The 19,443-nt window shown below is 46.5% G+C and overlaps 2 protein-coding genes across 2 annotated transcripts; one reads left to right on the forward strand and one right to left on the reverse strand.

Moving 5' to 3' along the window:
* Positions 1,546-4,026, reverse strand: LOC8056181. Its single transcript, XM_002462251.2, has 3 exons — positions 3,487-4,026; positions 2,556-3,307; positions 1,546-2,413 (listed from the first exon to the last, which is right to left on the reverse strand). Exons 1-3 carry the CDS (start codon positions 3,787-3,789, stop codon positions 1,897-1,899), a joined length of 1,572 nt encoding a protein of 523 aa, XP_002462296.1. The 5' UTR covers positions 3,790-4,026; the 3' UTR covers positions 1,546-1,896.
* Positions 5,465-10,965, forward strand: LOC8056182 (MND1-interacting protein 1). Its single transcript, XM_002460100.2, has 2 exons — positions 5,465-7,042; positions 10,197-10,965. Exons 1-2 carry the CDS (start codon positions 5,636-5,638, stop codon positions 10,722-10,724), a joined length of 1,935 nt encoding a protein of 644 aa, XP_002460145.2. The 5' UTR covers positions 5,465-5,635; the 3' UTR covers positions 10,725-10,965.

The raw sequence follows: 19,443 nt of genomic DNA on the forward strand, positions 1-19,443 counted from the left end.
CGTTCGTCCGCTCTCGGACCCAATAATGCGAGCAAGGAAGGAAGGGGAGCGGACGGGACGACAGCAGAAGAGGCGTAATTTTATTGTTCCTCATGAAGTGCATGGAATTCCGACAGGAACCAAAGGAACAGGGGCATTCACATCCAGCCATCCACAAGCGTGTTAAAACAACTCAAATGATGCAAACACGTTCACCCACTAAAACGACTTTAATTTTCAGTACGGTGGGAGTATATGTAATGTAAGTATTAAATACTTATCTCACTAGTAGGATCATTCAATGAGTTGAGTATATTGCTAGCTCTATATAAAATAGTACTATGTTACATCAGCTGGCTAAATTATTAATCTTGCTTCTATGGATGTCTATACTCCATACTCCTAGGGGCGTCCCCAGAGCCCGTGCCACCTGTGCGATTGAACTGGGCTCCCAATTTATGGATCCCAAAATTTACTAAGTGTTCTAAGTATATATAATAATTTTAAATTTATTTTAATTAGTAAATTAGTCACAGAGACTCAATAAATATGGCATGCTACTTCCTTTGAGAGAAAGCACATTGAGTCCATGATCGTGAGTTAGAAAAGTCTATGACAGGTAATTCTTTTTCACATAAGTTTGTAACGCTTCGTGAGTTTGTGGTTTCGTTCCTTGGACTTGTTGCTTGCCGTTGGTGTTGTTCGTCGCTCAAGAGTCGAGACCTAGTAGCAATCCTAGACGGCCGGACCCAGATTAAGACGTCAGACAGGTATAAATTCCATGCACAATCCCTATTTTATTTAGTTAATCTTTTATACATTGCCTTTGTAATATATTGACATTTGATATTATCTTTTTTAGATTTTGACAATATATAATAGGTCTTTACTTATTGTTTTTGTGCAAAGTCGTTTGCTAATATCAACAATAACTTAAATCTCATGTAGTCTTGTGCTCCCGATCTCAAGGGGATCAAGTCAACATTCAGCATGATCATGTGATGTGTTGCCTCGTACCAAGAGTACTGAATGATAAGAAATACTGTAAGATACAAACGACTTTGCACAAAAACAATAAGTGCAAATAGGTCTTTACTTATTGTTTTGAACTGATACTCCGTGCCGGTCACTGTCTCACTCAGCTGGTATTGTGCGGCCTTTGCCTGAGCCAAGCATTTTCTTCATTGGCTACTAGTTTGGTTGTTTACTGTGGGCCCCTACTGGCCAGTGACTTGGCTTAACCACAGGATGGCACTCCCTTAGCAGCCATCTTCCCGAAAAGAAACTAGTAATGTGTCTATGTTGCTAAAAACACACTTTTATAATCCTGCTTGGCGCTTTTCTGTCTTATTATAAAATTAGGGGGTTAAATTACATTTGGAACAGACAGTGTGATGGTCCTCACGTGAATGCTGACGGCGTAGCTAAAGGGTTGTTTTTGTGCAAAGTCGTTTGTATCTTACAGTATTTCTTATCATTCAGTACTCTTGGTACGAGGCAACACATCACATGATCATGCTGAATGTTGACTTGATCCCCTTGAGATCGGGAGCACAAGACTACATGAGATTTAAGTTATTGTTGATATTAGCAGCCCCGGAGCCTGCAAGTGACCAAGTACAGATCATTTTCCCCGAGCAAGCAAGACGCTGACTTCGCAACCGTTTTGCATCATGAATCCATCAACAATCTGAACTCCAGTATGTACTGTACTACTTTTTCCTGTCCCAACAAACGAATTCTAACTGTTGTACTCTTAAGACTTTCTAGCAACGGCCACAGGCAACTCGTTCTAACAAATACCTTCGGTGGCTACAATTTCCCCTACCTTGTCTAGCATGCATGGCCATTGCCAGTTTCACTCTGAAACATCCATCGAACAATCTCTAAGTCAGAAAACTCCATTTGAATTTCCTATCACGATTCCCGGTTCGCCAACAGGCTGACAGTATCCTTCTCAGCTTCAGGATCCTCCTTGTGTTCATAGATAACGCCAATGGTAGCTCTTTCGCCGCCGTTCGCCGAGCCGAAAACCTTGGGCACACCACCATCGCCGCCGCCGCCGTCTTCCAGCTCCAGACAGGAGCTCTCGCCGTGCTCGTGCTCCATCTGCTGGAGCTCCGACTCGATCAGCGACTGCATGCGCGCGCGCTCCCTGTCCCTGGGGTAGCTGCAGTACAGGAACGAGTATATGGCGGTGCAGACTATGAAGGGTATCGCTATGGACGTGTACAGCGCCTTGGCTAGCGACGCGGCGTTCCCCCGGTCCTGCTCCACGCTCTCCCCCTTGTCGTTCGGCCTGTACCCGTACACTCGCTCCGCCAGCAAGCCGACGATCGGAGGCGCAAACGATGATAGCACTGACTCGAAGGATCTGTCCAGGGCGTAGATGCTTGTTCTTGACTTCTCCGGGACGATCTCCGCAAATATAGGGCTGCAAGATCGATGAGCAAAGCATATATATGGCGACATTAGTCACTAGAAAGAGATGAAATTTTGTTCCAAATCTTGGTTCATAATGCAAATTCAAGAGTAAATTTTCTAGGATTTTGGTGCTGTAGAGGATGATGGCTTACAAGTTCGTGGCGGGACCGTTCCAGGACATGAAGACGCCCATGATGAAGAGGACAGCGCCGTAGGAGACGCCCTTGGGCGGGTCGTCGGGGAGGCCCAGCAGCAGCACGGCGGCCAAGGGCACCGCCGAGAGGGGACTGATCTGGGAGAGGACGATCCTGCCGGCGTCGGGGTACCGCACGGCGAGGAGGTCGCCCATCTTGCCCCCGAGGAGGCCGCCGAGGGAGCTGGCCACCCAGAAGATGGTCATGAGCACGGCGGTGTCGCTGTGGCTGAAGCCTTTGAGCTCCAGCCACATGGACGCGAACGAGAGCGCCGACCACGGGAACGAGCCGCTGACCCCCTGAGCCACGAAGATCTGGAACGTGGGGATCCGCACCACGAACTTGGCCTCCTCGATCATCTCCGCCACGACCTCCCGCGCCGTCGCAGCAGCCTGCTGCTTGCCGCCGTCGCGCTCGCGCCGAGGGAAATGGGGGTCAACGGCGAGGAACCAGTTGAGGACCCCGACGGCGACGCTGATGGCGGCCACGAGGTGGAAGGCGACGCGCCAGCCGTCGATCCCGAGGACCGTGGTCTGCGCCAGCAGCAGCCCGACGAAGCCACCGGAGATGAGGCCCAGGCTGCTGGCGAGCTGCAGCCACCCGAACGCCGACCCGCGCGTGCCGTCGTCGGTGGAGTCGGCGACCAGGGACTGGATCGACGGCACAACCAGAGCCAGGCCGATGCCGTTCAGGCCTCGTGAGATTGCCACCTGACATCACATGCGGTCGATTTTCAGTGTCCATTAAGCTTTGGCAGATCAAGATTTGAAGTCAAATATACTTGGGCGAACATCTGTGCCAGATCCCAGTCTAAACAAGAGCGTTTTTCAACAATCCAGGTGCACAAAGTAGGAAGCCCCTAAGGAAGGAACAGCAGCTGCCAACGGACCTGTAGGAAGGTGTCGGAGACTCCGACGAGGAAGGTGGCGGCGGCCCAGAGGAAGGCCCCGACGGCGATGACGTGGGCGCGGTTGTGACGCGCGGCGGCGTAGGCGGCGAGCGGGTAGCAGGCGGCCTGGACGATGGAGCGGCACAACGAGAGGGCGCCGAGCCCTGCGGGGCTGGCGTGCAGCGCGGCGCCCACCTCCCGGTACACCGCGGGGAGCAGGGCCTCGTCGGCGCGCTCCATGATGGACGCCAGGTTCACCAGCAGCAGCGTCCGCCGCCGGTCACGCTCCTGCTGCTGATCCATATCCTGCAAGCTGGCTCTCCCAGCTCCGGTCTCTCTCGATGGAATCAAAGAGGGCGTGACGCGTGAGCTCAGCTGAGCTTGCTGGCCATTCCTAGTCCCTGTTCCCCCACCTCTCTCCCCTCCGGCGACCCGCAATCTCTGCTGCTCGACTCTTAGCGGGAAATTCTATATTGCGAGCTTTCTCATCTCAGACGTACGCGTTGGACTTTGTTTGGCCTATTTGTTACTCACTGACATGTTGGGCATGGCCATGGGGTCAGCTCTTCAGTGAAGAGAATCTAACGGCCACGAAGATTTGGGCCGTGTTTAGTTACTTAAGCAAAAAAATTTCGCGACACTGTAGTACTTTCGTTTGTTTGTGATAATTATTGTCAACCATAGACTAACTAGGCTTAAAAAGATCCGTCTCATAAATTTAGACTAAATTGTACAATTAGTTTTTATTTTTGTCTATATTTAATACTCCATACATGCGTTTAAATATTCGATGTGACGGAAAATCTTAAAAAATTTTGGTTTTTGGAGTGAAAGTAAACAAGGCCTTGATAAGAGTGAAATTGTCCAACTTGTCTGCGGGATTCATATAGGTTCCCAAAGTCTTAAAATACACATTTAGGTCCCTGAAAATAGTTTGGGTCACATTGAGGTCCGAACGGGTGTTTAGCCGACCTGATTTTTGACATGACATGCTGAGTCAACACTTATATGGATCTGATAGATTGAACCCATAGGTCAACAAGAAGACTCAATTTTGGAAAAAAAAATTCAAATCTTTTCATACAACCACAAGTTAAGGTAATTCTTATATGAAAATTGTAGTTTTCGATGAGACCTATCATTCTCTAGTTTTGAGTTTTGTCATTTCAGGTCGTTTACCAAGCTTGTTGATTTAGAAAAATGATATTTTATATATTGTCGGATAAAAATATATTGTATATGAAAATTGTAGTGTTTGATATAATCTATAACTTTCTACTTTCAAGTTTTATTATTCAAGATCGGTAAGATGTTCAAGAAAATACTATAAACTTTCAACAACATATTAATTCCATACCAAACTGGTACGATATCGAATAAATATTCTTAGTACGACTCCATCCATTTTAGTGTGAAACTTATCGAGTTAGAGCAGCATCAAACAAGGGTTTATTTGGGATTGTTCCAGAAACTTTGCTCTACAAACTCTATCTAGAGCAGCTCCACAAAAATTAGAGTGTCTAGAGCACCATTTTAAATACTCTCACAATTCCATCTTTCTCCTATAGCAGAGTTTTTGAAGTTACATTTTGTTCTTTTCTTTGGAAAAACATGAAGCAGAGTAGTTCTCTAATTAGGGCCTTGTTTAGATGCGAAATTTTTTTGGATTTCGCTACTGTAGCATTTTCGTTTGTTTGTGGTAAATATTGTCTAATTATAGACTAACTAGAGTTAAAAGATTTGTCTCGCGGTTTACAGGTAAACTGTATAATTAGTTTTTATTTTTATATATATTTAATGTTTCATGTATGTGTCGCAATATTCGATGTGGCAGAGAATCTTGAAAACTTTTTAATTTTTAAGGTGAACTAAACAAGGCCTAGGCTCTAAGCCCTAAGTTACCCAGCTTGAAGCCCTAAAGCCCAAGACAAAGAGCCCAATCGAGGCCAGCAGCAAAGGCCTTCGTTCCCCTTCCTGTCTTCCTGTTCCTCGCTTCCGTTACCTTACCTCTCGTCATTTTCCCCATTTTCCTCGCACTCGCACTCATCGACGTGGTCTCCGCGCCGCCGCACCCCATCACAGCCCACCCGCACCTGCGATCCATCGTCCAAACCCTACACCGCCCCCGCCGCCTCCGACTCGCCCCCTGATGGCAGGACAACCCCGCGAGCGCGGGAGTCGCTCGTCCCGGAAGGGCCGCTCCGCCCGCGCGGTGCCCGCACCGGCGCCCCCGCCGGCCTCTGATCCCGATCCGGCCGCCGGAGAGGATGCGGCTCCGTGGCTCCGCGCCACGGCGGACGAGCTTGAGGAGCGCCTGCTCAAGAGGCTGGATGAGGCGTACGCGGCGGCCCTGGCCCGCCTCGCCGACCTCGGCCACGGCGAGGAGGCATCCCTCGAGGCCGTCCTCCACTCGGGCCACTGCTACGGCAAGCTCAACGACCCCGTGTCCAACATCGTCGCCAACGCCCGCGCCTACCTCTCCGACCCTAACCACGCCACCGCGTCCGGTGGCTTCGCCGACCTCCGACGCCTCGAGGAGTACTCCCTAGCGGGGCTTGTCTGCCTCCTCCAGAGCAGCCGCCCTACCCTCACCCGCGCCGAGGCCTTGTGGTGCCTTCTCTCCAGTGACCTCCGTCTTGAAGAAGCGATCGCCATAGGCAGCTCTCTCAATGGTGAACCCTCATCTACTGCTGTTCCTGCCGAGAGTGAGGAGCTCCCCCCAGCCGTGGCGGAGATTGCACAGCGTGGATGCATCCACTACCATAACACCACAGCCGCAGCAGCTCAGGACCCCACTCTTTTTGACCCAGAAGCCTTCATGAGACTCGCGATACGCCAGGGTCCTGCTGCAGCCACCATCTCCTGCCTGAAGGCCGCCGGTTGGTCACGGTCCAGCGGCACCATACAAGAAGGCCAGCCCAAGGAATCGTTTGCCAAAAAGCTCTCAACTGAGGAGCTCATCGAGTCTGTTGTTGCAGAGCTTGAGGCACTGGACATTGACAAGAAGGATCCACCAGATGCGAATCCTGACCCAAAGAACCAGATGGCGCGAGACCTCATTAAGCAGACAAGAGAGATGGAGGCGCAACTCAAGGAGCGAAGGGAATGGGCGCAGGGAAAGGCAATACAGGCTGCTCGCAAGCTTGGTGCTGATCTTACTGAGCTGCGTGTGCTGCGGATGGAACATGATGAGAACCAGCGGCGTAAGAAGGAAAAGCAGGTGATGGAGGATGACACAATGAAGCGCCTTGCTCATCTAGAGAATGAGCTGAAGAAAAAGAGTGGGCAGCTTGACCGGAGTAACGCAACTGTGCAGAGGCTGGAAATGGAGAATGCAGAGATACGTGCTGAGATGGAAGCTGCAAAACTGAGTGCATCAGAGACTGAAAAACAATGTCAGGGTCTCTTAAGGAAAGAGAAGAAGGATAGCAAAAGGCTTGAAGTCTGGGAGCGTCAGAAAGCGAAGCTGAAGGAGGACATAGCTGATTGCAAGACAAAGATTACACAAGCTGAAAGGGAGCTTGCTGAGGTCAACAAGGCAATAAAAAATATGGAGGTTAGGAAGAACTTGCACATTCATCACTCCGATTCTTTTATATTATAATTCCATATTTTTCTGTTTTGATATGTATTAGGTGGTAAGAGTCATATGTCAGAAGCTTTCTACTAGGAGAGATTGAATATCTACGCTTTAGCATTGACTACTGTTCTGGCGTGTTTTGTAAATTCATTCATAGGACTAGCACATCCAGCCAGCTCAACCTAGTGTTAGTGTGACCCTGAGCCACTACCTAGCTAGTTTCTTGCGTTATGTATTAGGTTTGGAGAGTTTTGTAAGTACTCAGGTGTGTTATTTTGTTTTGATTGATGTCTATATTATTAATTTCCTCGTTATGCAATCCCTACCTTTGTAAGGAATAATTCAGGCAATGACGCCTAGTTCAGTGGCTATTTAGTATCACATTTGTGAATTTATTTGTCAGTGACACGGGACTCCTGAACCGCACATCAGTGAGATAAAAAGTCACAAATCTTGAGTTACCACTGCATGCCATATCCTAAATCATCCCCTTTAAAGAAGGGGTTGTCAGTGTAAGAAGGAATTATCAGGAACTCACTCTCTTTCGAACCCCCTAGGCACAGCTGACTATCTGTGTGACAGCTCTATGTTGTTGGGGTCGGCCAGGACCCCAAAACCTCCTACCTCACTCATATCCCATCCATCCTTAAACCCTAGGCCATATCTATTTGGAATTACAGATCGGTCCTTATAAGAGACAGCTAACCCATTGAATTATTAGGTGATCCTGAATGGATTATAGGGTCCTCTTGTAGGAGACTAGGGGTGTTTAATGAAGAATTGCTGGTGAAAATAGATTTCAGAGGAAACCAGGGACTAAAGGTCTCTTCATCTGATTGCATATATCCATATGTTAATGAAACTTGGAAGGCAATAAATAATTAAACATACAATCAGGGATCCAAACAATTGTGTCTTGGCGATGGAGTGTATTGCTTCAGGCATAGATAGCATAGAACTACCCCATGCTTCATCTTGGTTGGTTTTAGAGGGTTCCACAACCTGTAATAAGTGCATGCACTTTTGAACTATCAGGTCACAAAATGCATATTTAATATATTTTTGGTGTGCAAATGCTACTCCAAGCTATAATTATTTGGATGAGTTTTAGAATTTGGGGTGTCCTAAGTGATTATCTGTGCATGTCAATGGCAGTGTGCTATGGGTTTTCCCTTTATTATGCGTTAGTCATGTGTATTGTTTACTGGGAGAGTAAGAAGATGCAGAAATGTGGTGTCCACAATCATTAATTAGTTATCACTTGGGTTTGCTAAGTTTCTGGTATTATGATGTTGGCAGCAGATGATCATTAGCTATGTGATCCATTCTGTGCATGTTTTAGTTTTGACGTTGCTGTGAAGGACAAAAAAGTTACAGTATCTTTGTTGGTGATCAATTCTTTTTCTATGTAGTAAATGGAATGTGCATTTTCTTTACGGTACCAATCATCCTTAAATTGGTGTGGCGAAGGGCACATTCATAATTTTATTCCTAAATGATCGAATATAATGATACTGCACTGTGTTACATTATTTTCTTCCTTTATGGTGCCCCATGTGATCCTGTCTTGTACTTTGTCCTTGTTTTTATCATGTCCCAGTTTCCATGGCAATCTTGTTGACCTCCGTGCTCATATTTGTACTAAATCTGTTAACATTGATTAACATATTAGTGACAGCTATTGAGTAGCTATAAATATAAAAAATGATTGCAAACTTATGTATTAGCGTTTAGGCCTTGTTTAGTTTGCAATTTTTTTGGTTTTGGCTACTGTAGCACTTTCGTTTGCATTTGGTAATTATTGTCCAATCATGGACTAACTAGGCCCAAAAGATTCATCTCACAAATTACAGGCAAACTGTGCAATTAATTATTTTTTAATCTATATTTAGTGTTCCATGCATGTGCCGCAAGATTCGATGTGACGGGGAATCTTGAAAAAAAATTTGAACTAAACAAGGCCTTAGTGTATGTATTCCATGAATAAGGCACTTGAAATTAGTATTATTCCCATGCTGTTCTATATCGTGCTGTGCATTGAGGTGATTAAAATAGAAAATTGCCTCAATCAGTGTTACCTGAAAACGGATCAGTCTTAACTTTTGATTTATTTGGTACTTATTATTACTTCTTTCTACATTGCAAAGGTTGCCTTCTAATTTGAACTGATTGAACTCTTAACTAAAGCGATTGCACTGTCTGTTGTGAAGACAGGAAGTATTGAATTATATTTTGTTCCCTCTGTTCCAAATTAAAGGTAGGTTTAGTTTTGATATAAGTCAAACTTCTCTAACTCTGACTAATTTTTATTAGAAAAGCACCAACATCTAGAAAATCAGTTAGTTTCATTAAATCCAGCACGAAATATGTCATGACTTAGTGTATTTATTTGGTCTTTAGATGTTAATAGATTTTCTATAAACTGGTCAATGTTAGGTACAGCATTCTTACAATCAAAAGTTATTTTAAAATGATATTCTCTACATTCTCTTAGAGAAACCATTGACATTTAAAAACAAGGCAATAGTGGGATTACTTAACCTACCACTGCCGTCCACTATGCAGAGGTTGCCCTGCTTTCATTTGGATATCTATTCCTTTTTTAACCTTTTTGCTGATAGTACCTGATAATCACTGTAAGCTTCGCCCTGTACTCTGGTCATCACATCTTACTTGTTATTGTACCATTAATTGAGTTATGACTTATGTGAAATGCCCGTTGCTCCATTGGCAATTACAATCAGGTTCTTTAGTTTTCTGGATATGTACCTTAACTGGGTGATTCATTTGTGGTTGAAGTAAATTGTTGTGTGTTCGTCATTTATATTCAGGGGACTGAAAATCTGTCCTTTTTTTTTTTTTAAAAAAAAAACAAAACTCCTATCACATCTTTCTATGACCAGTCTGCTTATCATCCTTTTCTTAGCAACTGTCTTTTCTTGGACACTAGGAGCGCTTCATTTGATGCCTTGTGTTGGTGTTTTACTTTTCTATCTGTGTTTTGCATTGTTATGATGTGGATTTTAGTATATCTACCCTAGTGTTTTGCATCGTGGTGTTGCCTAAATCCCAATGAGCTAATAAGTAATAACTAACAACACAGCTGATTGTATATATGTTTGGTTTGCAGAAAAAGATAAGAGAAGACACAAGGGTCAAAGAAGAAAACATGGTGCTTTTGGAAGAGGAGCGCAGGAAGAAGGAAGCTGCAAAAGCAGATTCTGACCGCCGACTTGAAGAGCTTCGTCGTAAGAAAGAAGTCGAATCCCAGTGCTACAAGGATGACCTACACAGGCTCCAGGATGAACTCAGCCGTCTGCAGAAGTCAGCAGGTGCAACTCAACAAGCTGTCCCATCAACCAACTTTACTGGCACAGCTAACCGAAGCGCAGCGCGGGCACCCAAGCAGCAGCCCATCCAGAGGCCACAACCTGCATCCAACCGGTCGCTGCCACCACCAGCCCAGAAGCCAAGCCGCCGCCGGGATTGTGTTGTCTGCAAGAAGGAGGAGGCTTGTGTGATCCTACTCCAGTGTGCCCACCAGGTTCTGTGTGTTGGCTGCAATAAGCTGCACGAGGATAAAGGCATCTCTCGCTGCCCCTGCTGCAGCGCCGAAGTGGAAGAGAGAATCAGGGTTTTCGGTGCGAGCTCCAACTGAGGCACCACCAGGTTGGGGTGAAGTGGAACTTGTGGTTGAGTTTTCTTTTTTCTTTTACTTCCGTTACTGTGAAGAAAGGGTTATAGCCTTATAGGTATCGCCTGAGCGGTTATACTTTGCTACAGCATCCATGGATGCTTGCTGAGCTGAATTGCGACTTCTCTTGGGTATTATATGCGTATAATCCAGACCTTTTTGGAGACAGGAAATGATGCTTAGTCTGGACTTAATCTTTATGTCATTTTTTCCTTGCTTGAACTTGATTATCTGGTAGTGCGAAAGTTTATGGAGAGTAGAAAGGCACGGGCCAGTTTGTTTGCCAGGAGAAATTTCGGTAGTTCTTGTTTGTGGAATTTTATACTTTGGAGGGCTTGTTTGTGATGCAGGCACATTGTGCGACATCGAACAAATTTTGTGATGGGTTCGTGTCAACTACTGGGCTTAGTTGGGCTACAACACTAAACCGAATGCATGGGCTTGCAAAGAGGCTCGCGACCTAGATCAATCAACCAGACTTAAAATGTCAAGAGCGGTGGGCTTGCAAAGGGGCTCCTCAGTCCTCACTTAGGTCAACCTACCAGACTATATGAGCAAATATAATAATGCCAGTCAGTCGGCTGAATGTGTGTCCACGTCAAAAAAAATCTGACCTGGGCACCTGGCAGATACTCCTTCGAAATTTTTGATGTCCTAGGCTGTTGAGCTGTTTTCCCAAAGCTTGACGTTGTGGTCTCTGCGGTGACTTCTTTGACGTATTTGCCTCTGGCCAAGTCACTCGTCTGTTCCACTGCCGCTGCATTTAACGCCGCATGCGTGTCGCTCGTCTGTTCCACTGCCACTGCATTTAACGCGTGTGTCCTTCGTATCTTGCAGCAAGCGTGCTTCCCGCCCGTCTGTTCCTCTGCCGCTACAGTGCAACGCGTGCTTCATTTGGCTGATAAGCTATAACAGAAAGTACCATTGGTTGATTTGTTGTGAGAAAAAACATTGTTCAATGACTGGCGGATTCGTCTGGTAAGCTCAAGCGAACAAGGCAAGAAGGGGGTAACAAAATTCTATGGCTGCTGGGGATCAAACCTGGGTCATAGCACTCAAGCCTCTAAGCACTAGCCAGTTGAGTTGGTTTGCTTTCTTGTAGAGAGCACCCGCAACCGTATTTATTAGGGGCAGAGACAAAAAAAGTACCCTCTAATTAATCACTTTTTGGTAAGCACAATCATATCCTAAACGTCAAGAATTTCGGGTATAGAGGGAGTACATTATAGGGGGAGAGAGAGTGTGTGTGTGTGTGTGTGAGAGCGAAAGCTAGGTGAGCGCTTCATTCTTCATCGAGCGAAAACACGACGCACGAGAAAAATAGCTTGTATCTAGCTGAAGCGGGCGGTAGAATCAGCTTTTGGCTCCTCCATCTACCTGAAAGACAGCTTATTAAATACTCATATAGCCAAGGAAGCAGCTAACCAAATAGCTAGCTTATTATACGTTTTTTGCTAATGTTGGTTGTAAATGATATGGCAAGCATTCAGCTGGCAGCTGGCGAAATTAGTAGTCTCGCTTTAAATGTTGGCTGTAAGTGATATGGCATGAGCATTTAGCTAGAGTCTTGCTCTAAACGTTGGTTGTAAATGATATGGGATGAGCATTCAGCTGGCAGCTGGCAAAATCATTAGTCTTGTTCTAAATGTCAAGAGTGACAACATCTACTAGAATTGATGAGTCATCTTTCTCCAATACCCAAGAACTATGTCCTACTGTGCATGCTATCTACCTATGTTTCCTTCTTGTTCGATGTCTAAATTCCCTCTATTTTCAAAGATTGTACCCATAAACTATTAGTTGTTTATATTGTTGAGATTTAGTGGTCATTCTCTCCATCAATTTGAAGCCATGATTGAGGTGGGTGATCTATGCATGTCGATGACGAGAATGGAGGTGATGTTGCACCACATGAACAACATATTAGATCACATCAATGGAGTTTCACCATAGCCCTCATTGCCATGCACAACATTGGTGTCCTACAGCCCAATCTCAGTGTTGGTGGTCACCATCATTGCTACCACAACATCATCGATCGTTCGCCTATTCAATTGTGGGCCACATGACTTGCCCCATAGTGTCAACGTCAACATCTTTCTTGGTGCCTCCAACTTCCTTGTTGTCTTTATCCACCACCGCGTGTCCATCTTGAAAATCCTAGTTTAGTTTTGGTACTTTAGTGACAACATTAGGTGGCTTGATGTGTTTCATGTGAGACGAACAAGTACTTAACGACATCACACTAGGTTGAGCAAGAAATCCTAGCCATGGTGAAGTGGCTTGTGCATGTGATGCAAGCGCTCAACTAGTGAGAGAAGAAGGGACTCGTTGCATATGAGACATGACATAGTCTCATATATACAGGTGGAGCAGATCAAGGTGAGGTGAGGCTACGAGGACCGGGTTGCAAGCATGAAGGACAAGCTAGAGGCTTGGGTGCAATGGACCATTGAGGCAGTGAAGATTGAGTATAGGAGCTAGTGCTGATGGACCGAGGCAACGACAAAAGAGCAAGCAAGGGTACGATTAATAAACCAATAAGGCCATGTGAAGCTATGAAGTGGATCATATCATTCACGAAATCTCAATCCAAGCGTTTATTTGCATTGATGATCAAATGGCTTGATGGAGAATGATTAAGGAGCTTCATGCTATGAGCAAAGTTAGGCTTTGCTATGGAGAATGACGAAGGAGCTTCATGCTATGGAGAATGAAAACCATATGAATATATTTGTCTTGTAAAATACTTTCATAAAAGTATATATATACCACTTTTTGATAATTTTTTTTTATAAAAACAAGGAGTCAAAGTTAGGCTTTGGAGACCGTGTCGCTGTCCTAAGAGACTTTCTTTATAGGTATGGAAAGAGTATATTGTGTCTGCCTATTTGTCTATCAACCAATGATTCAACTGCTTGGACACTAATTTCTCAGATAATAACATACATACAATGGTTTGTATGGTCATTTTTTAGAATTGGATAGTTGTTTTAATTTCTCAGATAATATACATAAATGCATTTTTTATCAATATTATTTTTTGTGTGGACTGATGAATGGTTTCTATATGGTTTTCTGAAGACTATTATATGATGATTTCAATATTTGAGCTGAGATTTCTAGTTTCTAGCGAGATGCCAACCACAACAGCAGATTGTTGTTCTCTGAGTTATAAGTAACTATATAATTATAAGACGATGTTCATTCCTTTATTTTACAAAAGCAAAAAGGAAAACATAACAGTTCAGTGATAAAAATGTTCAAAAAAGTAGCAATATCTACTAGGGAATATAATGGGTCAAAAAACTACAAGGGTAAAACTGTCTTTTCATTTAGGACTTAACACCACTAGAACTCCACACTAACGGAATTGTGAAATAGGAAAGAAAAACTTGAGACAAGGACATATAGGAAAGAAGTTGAGCTTGGATGTCAAATAAGAAAAGCAACATTTTTTCTAGTATCAAATAGAAAATTTTCTCTTGATTTTGTATCCTTCCATTTAGAAAAACTAGAAGCAGTTTGTTTCCGCTAGAGCACCACCAACAGTCCCCTAATGAAAGGTCCTTGTTTGGTTTTGGTAATTGAGTGACAACTTAGGTGGACTAATAGTGTTTATGTGAGATACACAGGAGATTAGTCCACAGGTGATTATGTGATGATGGAGGAGCTCATTGCATATGAGACATGACATAGAGTCATGTGACAAAGGTGGAGAAGATCAAGATGAGACTTGGCTCGATAGACCGGTTGCAAGAGTGAAGGGCAAGTCGGAGGCTTTGAAGCGAGGGACCGCGTGTGACGGTGAAGCTTGAGCAAGACTTGGCGCCGATGGACCGAGGCAACGGTGAAGAGCAAGTGAGGTCAAGATCGATGAACCAATACGGTCACGTGATGATATGAAGTGGATCATATCATTTGGTGATTGGTTGGTGCATGTGTTGCATCAACATTGGAGGAGATGGAATGGAAAGCGCAAGGCAAAGATATAACCTAGGGCATTTCCATTTCACCGGTCATAGGTGTGTAGAGAAGTTTATGACCAGATTTAGGATAGATGGCCGTACTATCAAGAGGGGCAAACTTGTTTGCATATCGGTCATCTAGTGCCACTTGAGCGATCTAACTTTGCATATGTGTTAGGATCGAGTGGCGTGGCAAGTTTGAGAGGCTAACTCCTTTGGGAAAATGTTTGTGAAAATGCTAACACACTTGCACTTGGTGGTGTACACTTGTTGATGTTGGCACACTTTGCAAAGGAGGTGGAGTTCCTAGGGTAGAGAGGGGTTTGGGTTCCTCTTTTGAGAAAATTAAGTGTATATTTTCTATTGCGCCAGTGGGAAATTTGGAGAAGTCGCGAGAGTGTTTCTCACTGACGCACTGTGCAGAGGCACCGGATGCTGGGCTTTAGCGTTCGGTGTACTGTCAGGTTTGACCAGAGGAAGCAGAGTGCACCGGATGCACCGGAGTGAGTCCGGTGCTCAGTGTCCGGTGTGCGAGCGTTTTGCGACCCTCTCTGCGCATGAGTCCGGTGAGCACCGGACGCTCAGGGTGCATCTGGTGGCTCACGTCTGGTGACCCTGCGAGTTTGCGGAGCTCTCTGCGCACGGGTCCAATGTGCACCGGACGCGTCCGGTGTGAAGCAGTAGTGTCCGGTGTGGCTGGTGCAGGCGCTCGTGCGTGTTAGCTGTTGGCGGTAATGGTCGAGTTCAAATGGCTAGTGACATGTGGTTGACGCCTGAGCACCGGACGCTGGGAGTTGAGCGTCCGATAGTCCCTGCAGTGGGTCCAGTGCCCCCGACTTTTGCCCACTGAAGGGGCAACGGCTAGTTTAGCCCTTAGGGCTATAAATAGAAGTGTTGGTCGGCCTTGGCTGGCGCTGAGCACCCTTGGGACTTAGTGTCCATGCTTGGGGAGTGCTATGAAAGCCTCTAACTCACTTGTGCTTGCAAGAGTGCGAATCAATAGCGAGTGAGTGATTCTAGTGCGTTGCATTGAGAGATTGCATCGAGTGGCACTAGGTGTTCGTGTTGCAAGCCGATGGTGCTTGTTACTCTTGGAGGTTGCCACCTCATAGACGGCTTGGTGGCTTGTGACTCTGTCGAAGCATGCAAGGAGATTGTGCGGTGCTCCGAAGAAGAGATTGTGAGGGTTACGGTGCTCACCCCACGGGGATCGCGAAGAGCAACTCTAGTTGAGCGAGACGTGAAGAGCGACAAGTGGTCTGGCCGGGTCAAGTGCTAGAGCTTGTGGTAAGCACTCCACGTGGGAGAGTGTGACTTGCGGGTCACCACTAGCAAGAGGACCGGTGGCAACCTTGAAGCTTGTCTCAACGGGGACGTAGCTTGGTGGCAACCAAGTGAACCTCGGGAGAAAATCATCGTGTCAACATTGTTCTTTCCGTTGGTTTGCAAGTCCCTAACACAAGCTTGTTCTTACATTCATATACTTGTGCTTGTGTAGTTGCTCTTGTAATTAGTTAGCTTCTGTAGCTTGCTAGTTACCTTCTTGCTTGTGTAGCTAGAAGTAGTTCCCGTGCATGATTAATTTGGTTTGTGTAACCTTGTTAGTCACATTGTTTAGTTTGTGTAGCTATATAATTTGCACTCTCTAATTTGGCATTAGTTTCCTTGTTATTGAGCATTGCTAGTGAGCTTAGGAGCTTTGAGCTTTTGCTTACTAGTTGTGTAGGAGCTCTTCCGTCTTGCAAAGTACTAGTGGCATAGGTTTGTGTGACCTTGCTTCTAGAATTGGTTAAGTGAGCTCTTGCTATGGTAGCGCCTTGCTTGCTTGTTTAAGGATCTTTTCAAGGTGCTAGAGAACTTAGATAGAGGGGTGTAGTCTTGGCTAGACCGATAGTTTTAATTCCGCATTTGTTTCGGTTAGCCGGCGTAATAAATTTTAGAAACGACTATTCACCCCCTCTAGTGCGCCATCTTGACCCTTCACCTAATACAACCTTCTCGATAGGATAGTATTGGGTAGCCCAATATTACTTTCTAGATTTATTAGGGAGATGCTGCAGCAGTACCCCAATATATCTCCCCAATACCATACAAAAGGTGGGTCTCACAGGAGTGTAAGAGAGAAAATATGACTAAAAAGTGATAGTTGGAATGATCCCCATGGTATTGGGAGAGTTGTATCTCCCTCTTTCTTTGAGTGAAGATAAGGAAAATATTAGTGGCCAGCAAAAAAAGAAGAGGTATTGAGGGACTACTGGAGAAGAAAAATAGCACAAGTCCCCTAATATGATAGTTTTATGGATGAGGAACTGTTATAGACATGCTCACATATATTTACAATTTCCTTTTAAATGCATGTACATTATGGTTCCAAATGAACATTTTTAAGGGATTGTGGCTGACAATTAATTATTAGCAGTCAGGTAGGCTGGAAGATAACTAGTCGCAAATGTAAGAACTAATGCTAATAAGAGATTGTAATCTACGTGAATACAATAGATTCCACTAAAAAAGCTGATTAAACCAATACATGTGTTGGGTACCATAAAAAGGGATACCCAAATCAGAGAAATAAAAATCACAAAAAGGAGATAAGGCAAATCACTCGAGACCACCAGGGCTCGGGCGCGGGTTCCGTCTCGCCCGACCCCTTGGCCTCAAGCGCAAGCTCCAGCTCGCCCGTCCCCTTGGCCTCGGGCGCGGGTTCCGTCTCGCCCGACCCCTCTGGGGCTCGGGCGTAAAACACCACCTCGCCCGAGCCCCCATCTCAGAGCTAGGCTTCCAACGCACAGCGGCCGTACTCTCGACATGACACACGCTGTGATCCCCATACTGCAGTAGGGCATAGCAGCAACTGTTCCAACCACCCCGGCCACTGTGTAGCCTTACCTTTTCCACTGTGCAGCTTTACCTCTTTCACTGTGAAGTACCGCCTCACAGTAAAAGAGGTATGGAGAAGATTAACCAGCGTCACTGTGGCTGTCTTCTCTTACTGTTACAGGACAAACTGTAGTATCACCGATCCGACCCCCACGATCTCAACAAGGCTCGGCAACCCTCCACAGGAGCAACCATGCCGCCAACCATGCCCCAAGGACGAGATGGACAAGCTTCCACAGGGTCAGGACTGTGACTTTACCATTCACAAAGAGTAGATCACCAGTCAACACATGTAAAACCCTGTGACCCCTTCAGACTATAAAAGGGGAGCCAGGGCACACACCCAATAGATGGCTCACAACACGAGAACTCAAAGCGAGTTCACGCACACACTAGAGTAGTGAGTAGCACTTTGTCCACCACACAAAGTCGAGACCCAGGACTTAGCCCTCTCTTGCAACCTGCTTGTATACCCCTACTACGAGCACTTTTCGGGTGCAAGGCAATACAGACCCCCAATCTCACACTGGACGTAGGGCACCCTTAGCCCGAACCAGTATAAATTCTTTGTGTTCCACTTGCATCACCATTCGGGTTAGGAAGACATGCAGACTCATCACTCATTAGTGTCTAGACGACGAGTCTAGACACCGACAGTTGGCGCGCCAAGTAGGGGACTTCTGCGTTGCACTTTCCTCTCCCCTTGGTGAAAGCCCGGATGGCAGACGGATTCCACCAACTCCGCCTTGGCACCATCATGATGTTTGGGAGTTTGGAGTTCATGTCGCTTGGCTATGGCTATGACATGGTCCTCCTTCCACCATGTGACGACACCGAGCCCCGCCCTGAGCCGATCCCACCACAGCCAGTGCGTGGGAGGTGCTCGGGGCATCATGTAGGGGGAGCCCGGTGCGGGCGTCAGAGGTCTAGAATCTCTGACCCTACCACCGAGGCAAGGGCCCGTCTGGCCCTCCCCTCGCAAATCCCTCACCAGATCGCCCATTCTTCTGGTCCGCCAGGCGCTAGAGGAAGGGCTCGTGGAGCATCAAGCTCCGCTCCACGGACCAACAGGGGGACTTCGCGACGTCCTGTTCCGCCCCGATCAAAGGGCAAAGCATGGCTCCCACCTCCTCCTCCTCTGAAGAGGGACCAGGGGGCCTCGACTTCTTGTCACCCTCCACCCACGGATGGAGGAAAGACGGTTGCATCTTCTGAGCTCCCTTTTGTGTTGAGGAGCACAGCCGCCACCTATGCCTCTTCCGCGAGCACCTCGTTAAGTGCGTACGCGGAACTTCCAAGGCATCACTTAAGGTCTACTCTAGACCTCATCGCTACACCACCCGTTTCGTCATACCCTGAGGATCCCACCTCAGAAGAAGATGAATGGGCTGGCGCTGATTTTTTCGGTTGTGGTGACCCGAAAACTTTCATGTGCTTTCTTGAGGCTAGCAACTACTGCCTTGGCTACTCCGATTCCGACGACAGTGGCTACGATCCGTCGCGAGAGTGTTTTGAGGTTGAAGGAGCGTCCCCCAACGCCCAAGGGGGTGCAGGGCCCTCAGAGCGGAGGAACGCAACTCCGCCTCCGAACACGACTGCTGGGAACCACCCTGGAGCACGTGGGGCCGCATCAGCCCCCGCAGAAGGTCGACGCCCTGACCTCGAGCAGCTCAACGAGCTGGAGGCCATGCTCGAAGAAGAGCGCGTACGCCTCCGGCAACTGCGCGAGACCCTGGTGCAAGACCAGTCGGCCCGCGGGGACGGAGGCGCAGCTAGACACCATGCCCGAGACGTCAACCGCCGTATCATCAAGGACGAAGGAGGAGACGATCCCC

Source organism: Sorghum bicolor, chromosome 2 (assembly GCF_000003195.3).
Source record: "Sorghum bicolor cultivar BTx623 chromosome 2, Sorghum_bicolor_NCBIv3, whole genome shotgun sequence".
In the NCBI taxonomy this organism is placed as follows: Eukaryota; Viridiplantae; Streptophyta; class Magnoliopsida; order Poales; family Poaceae; genus Sorghum; species Sorghum bicolor.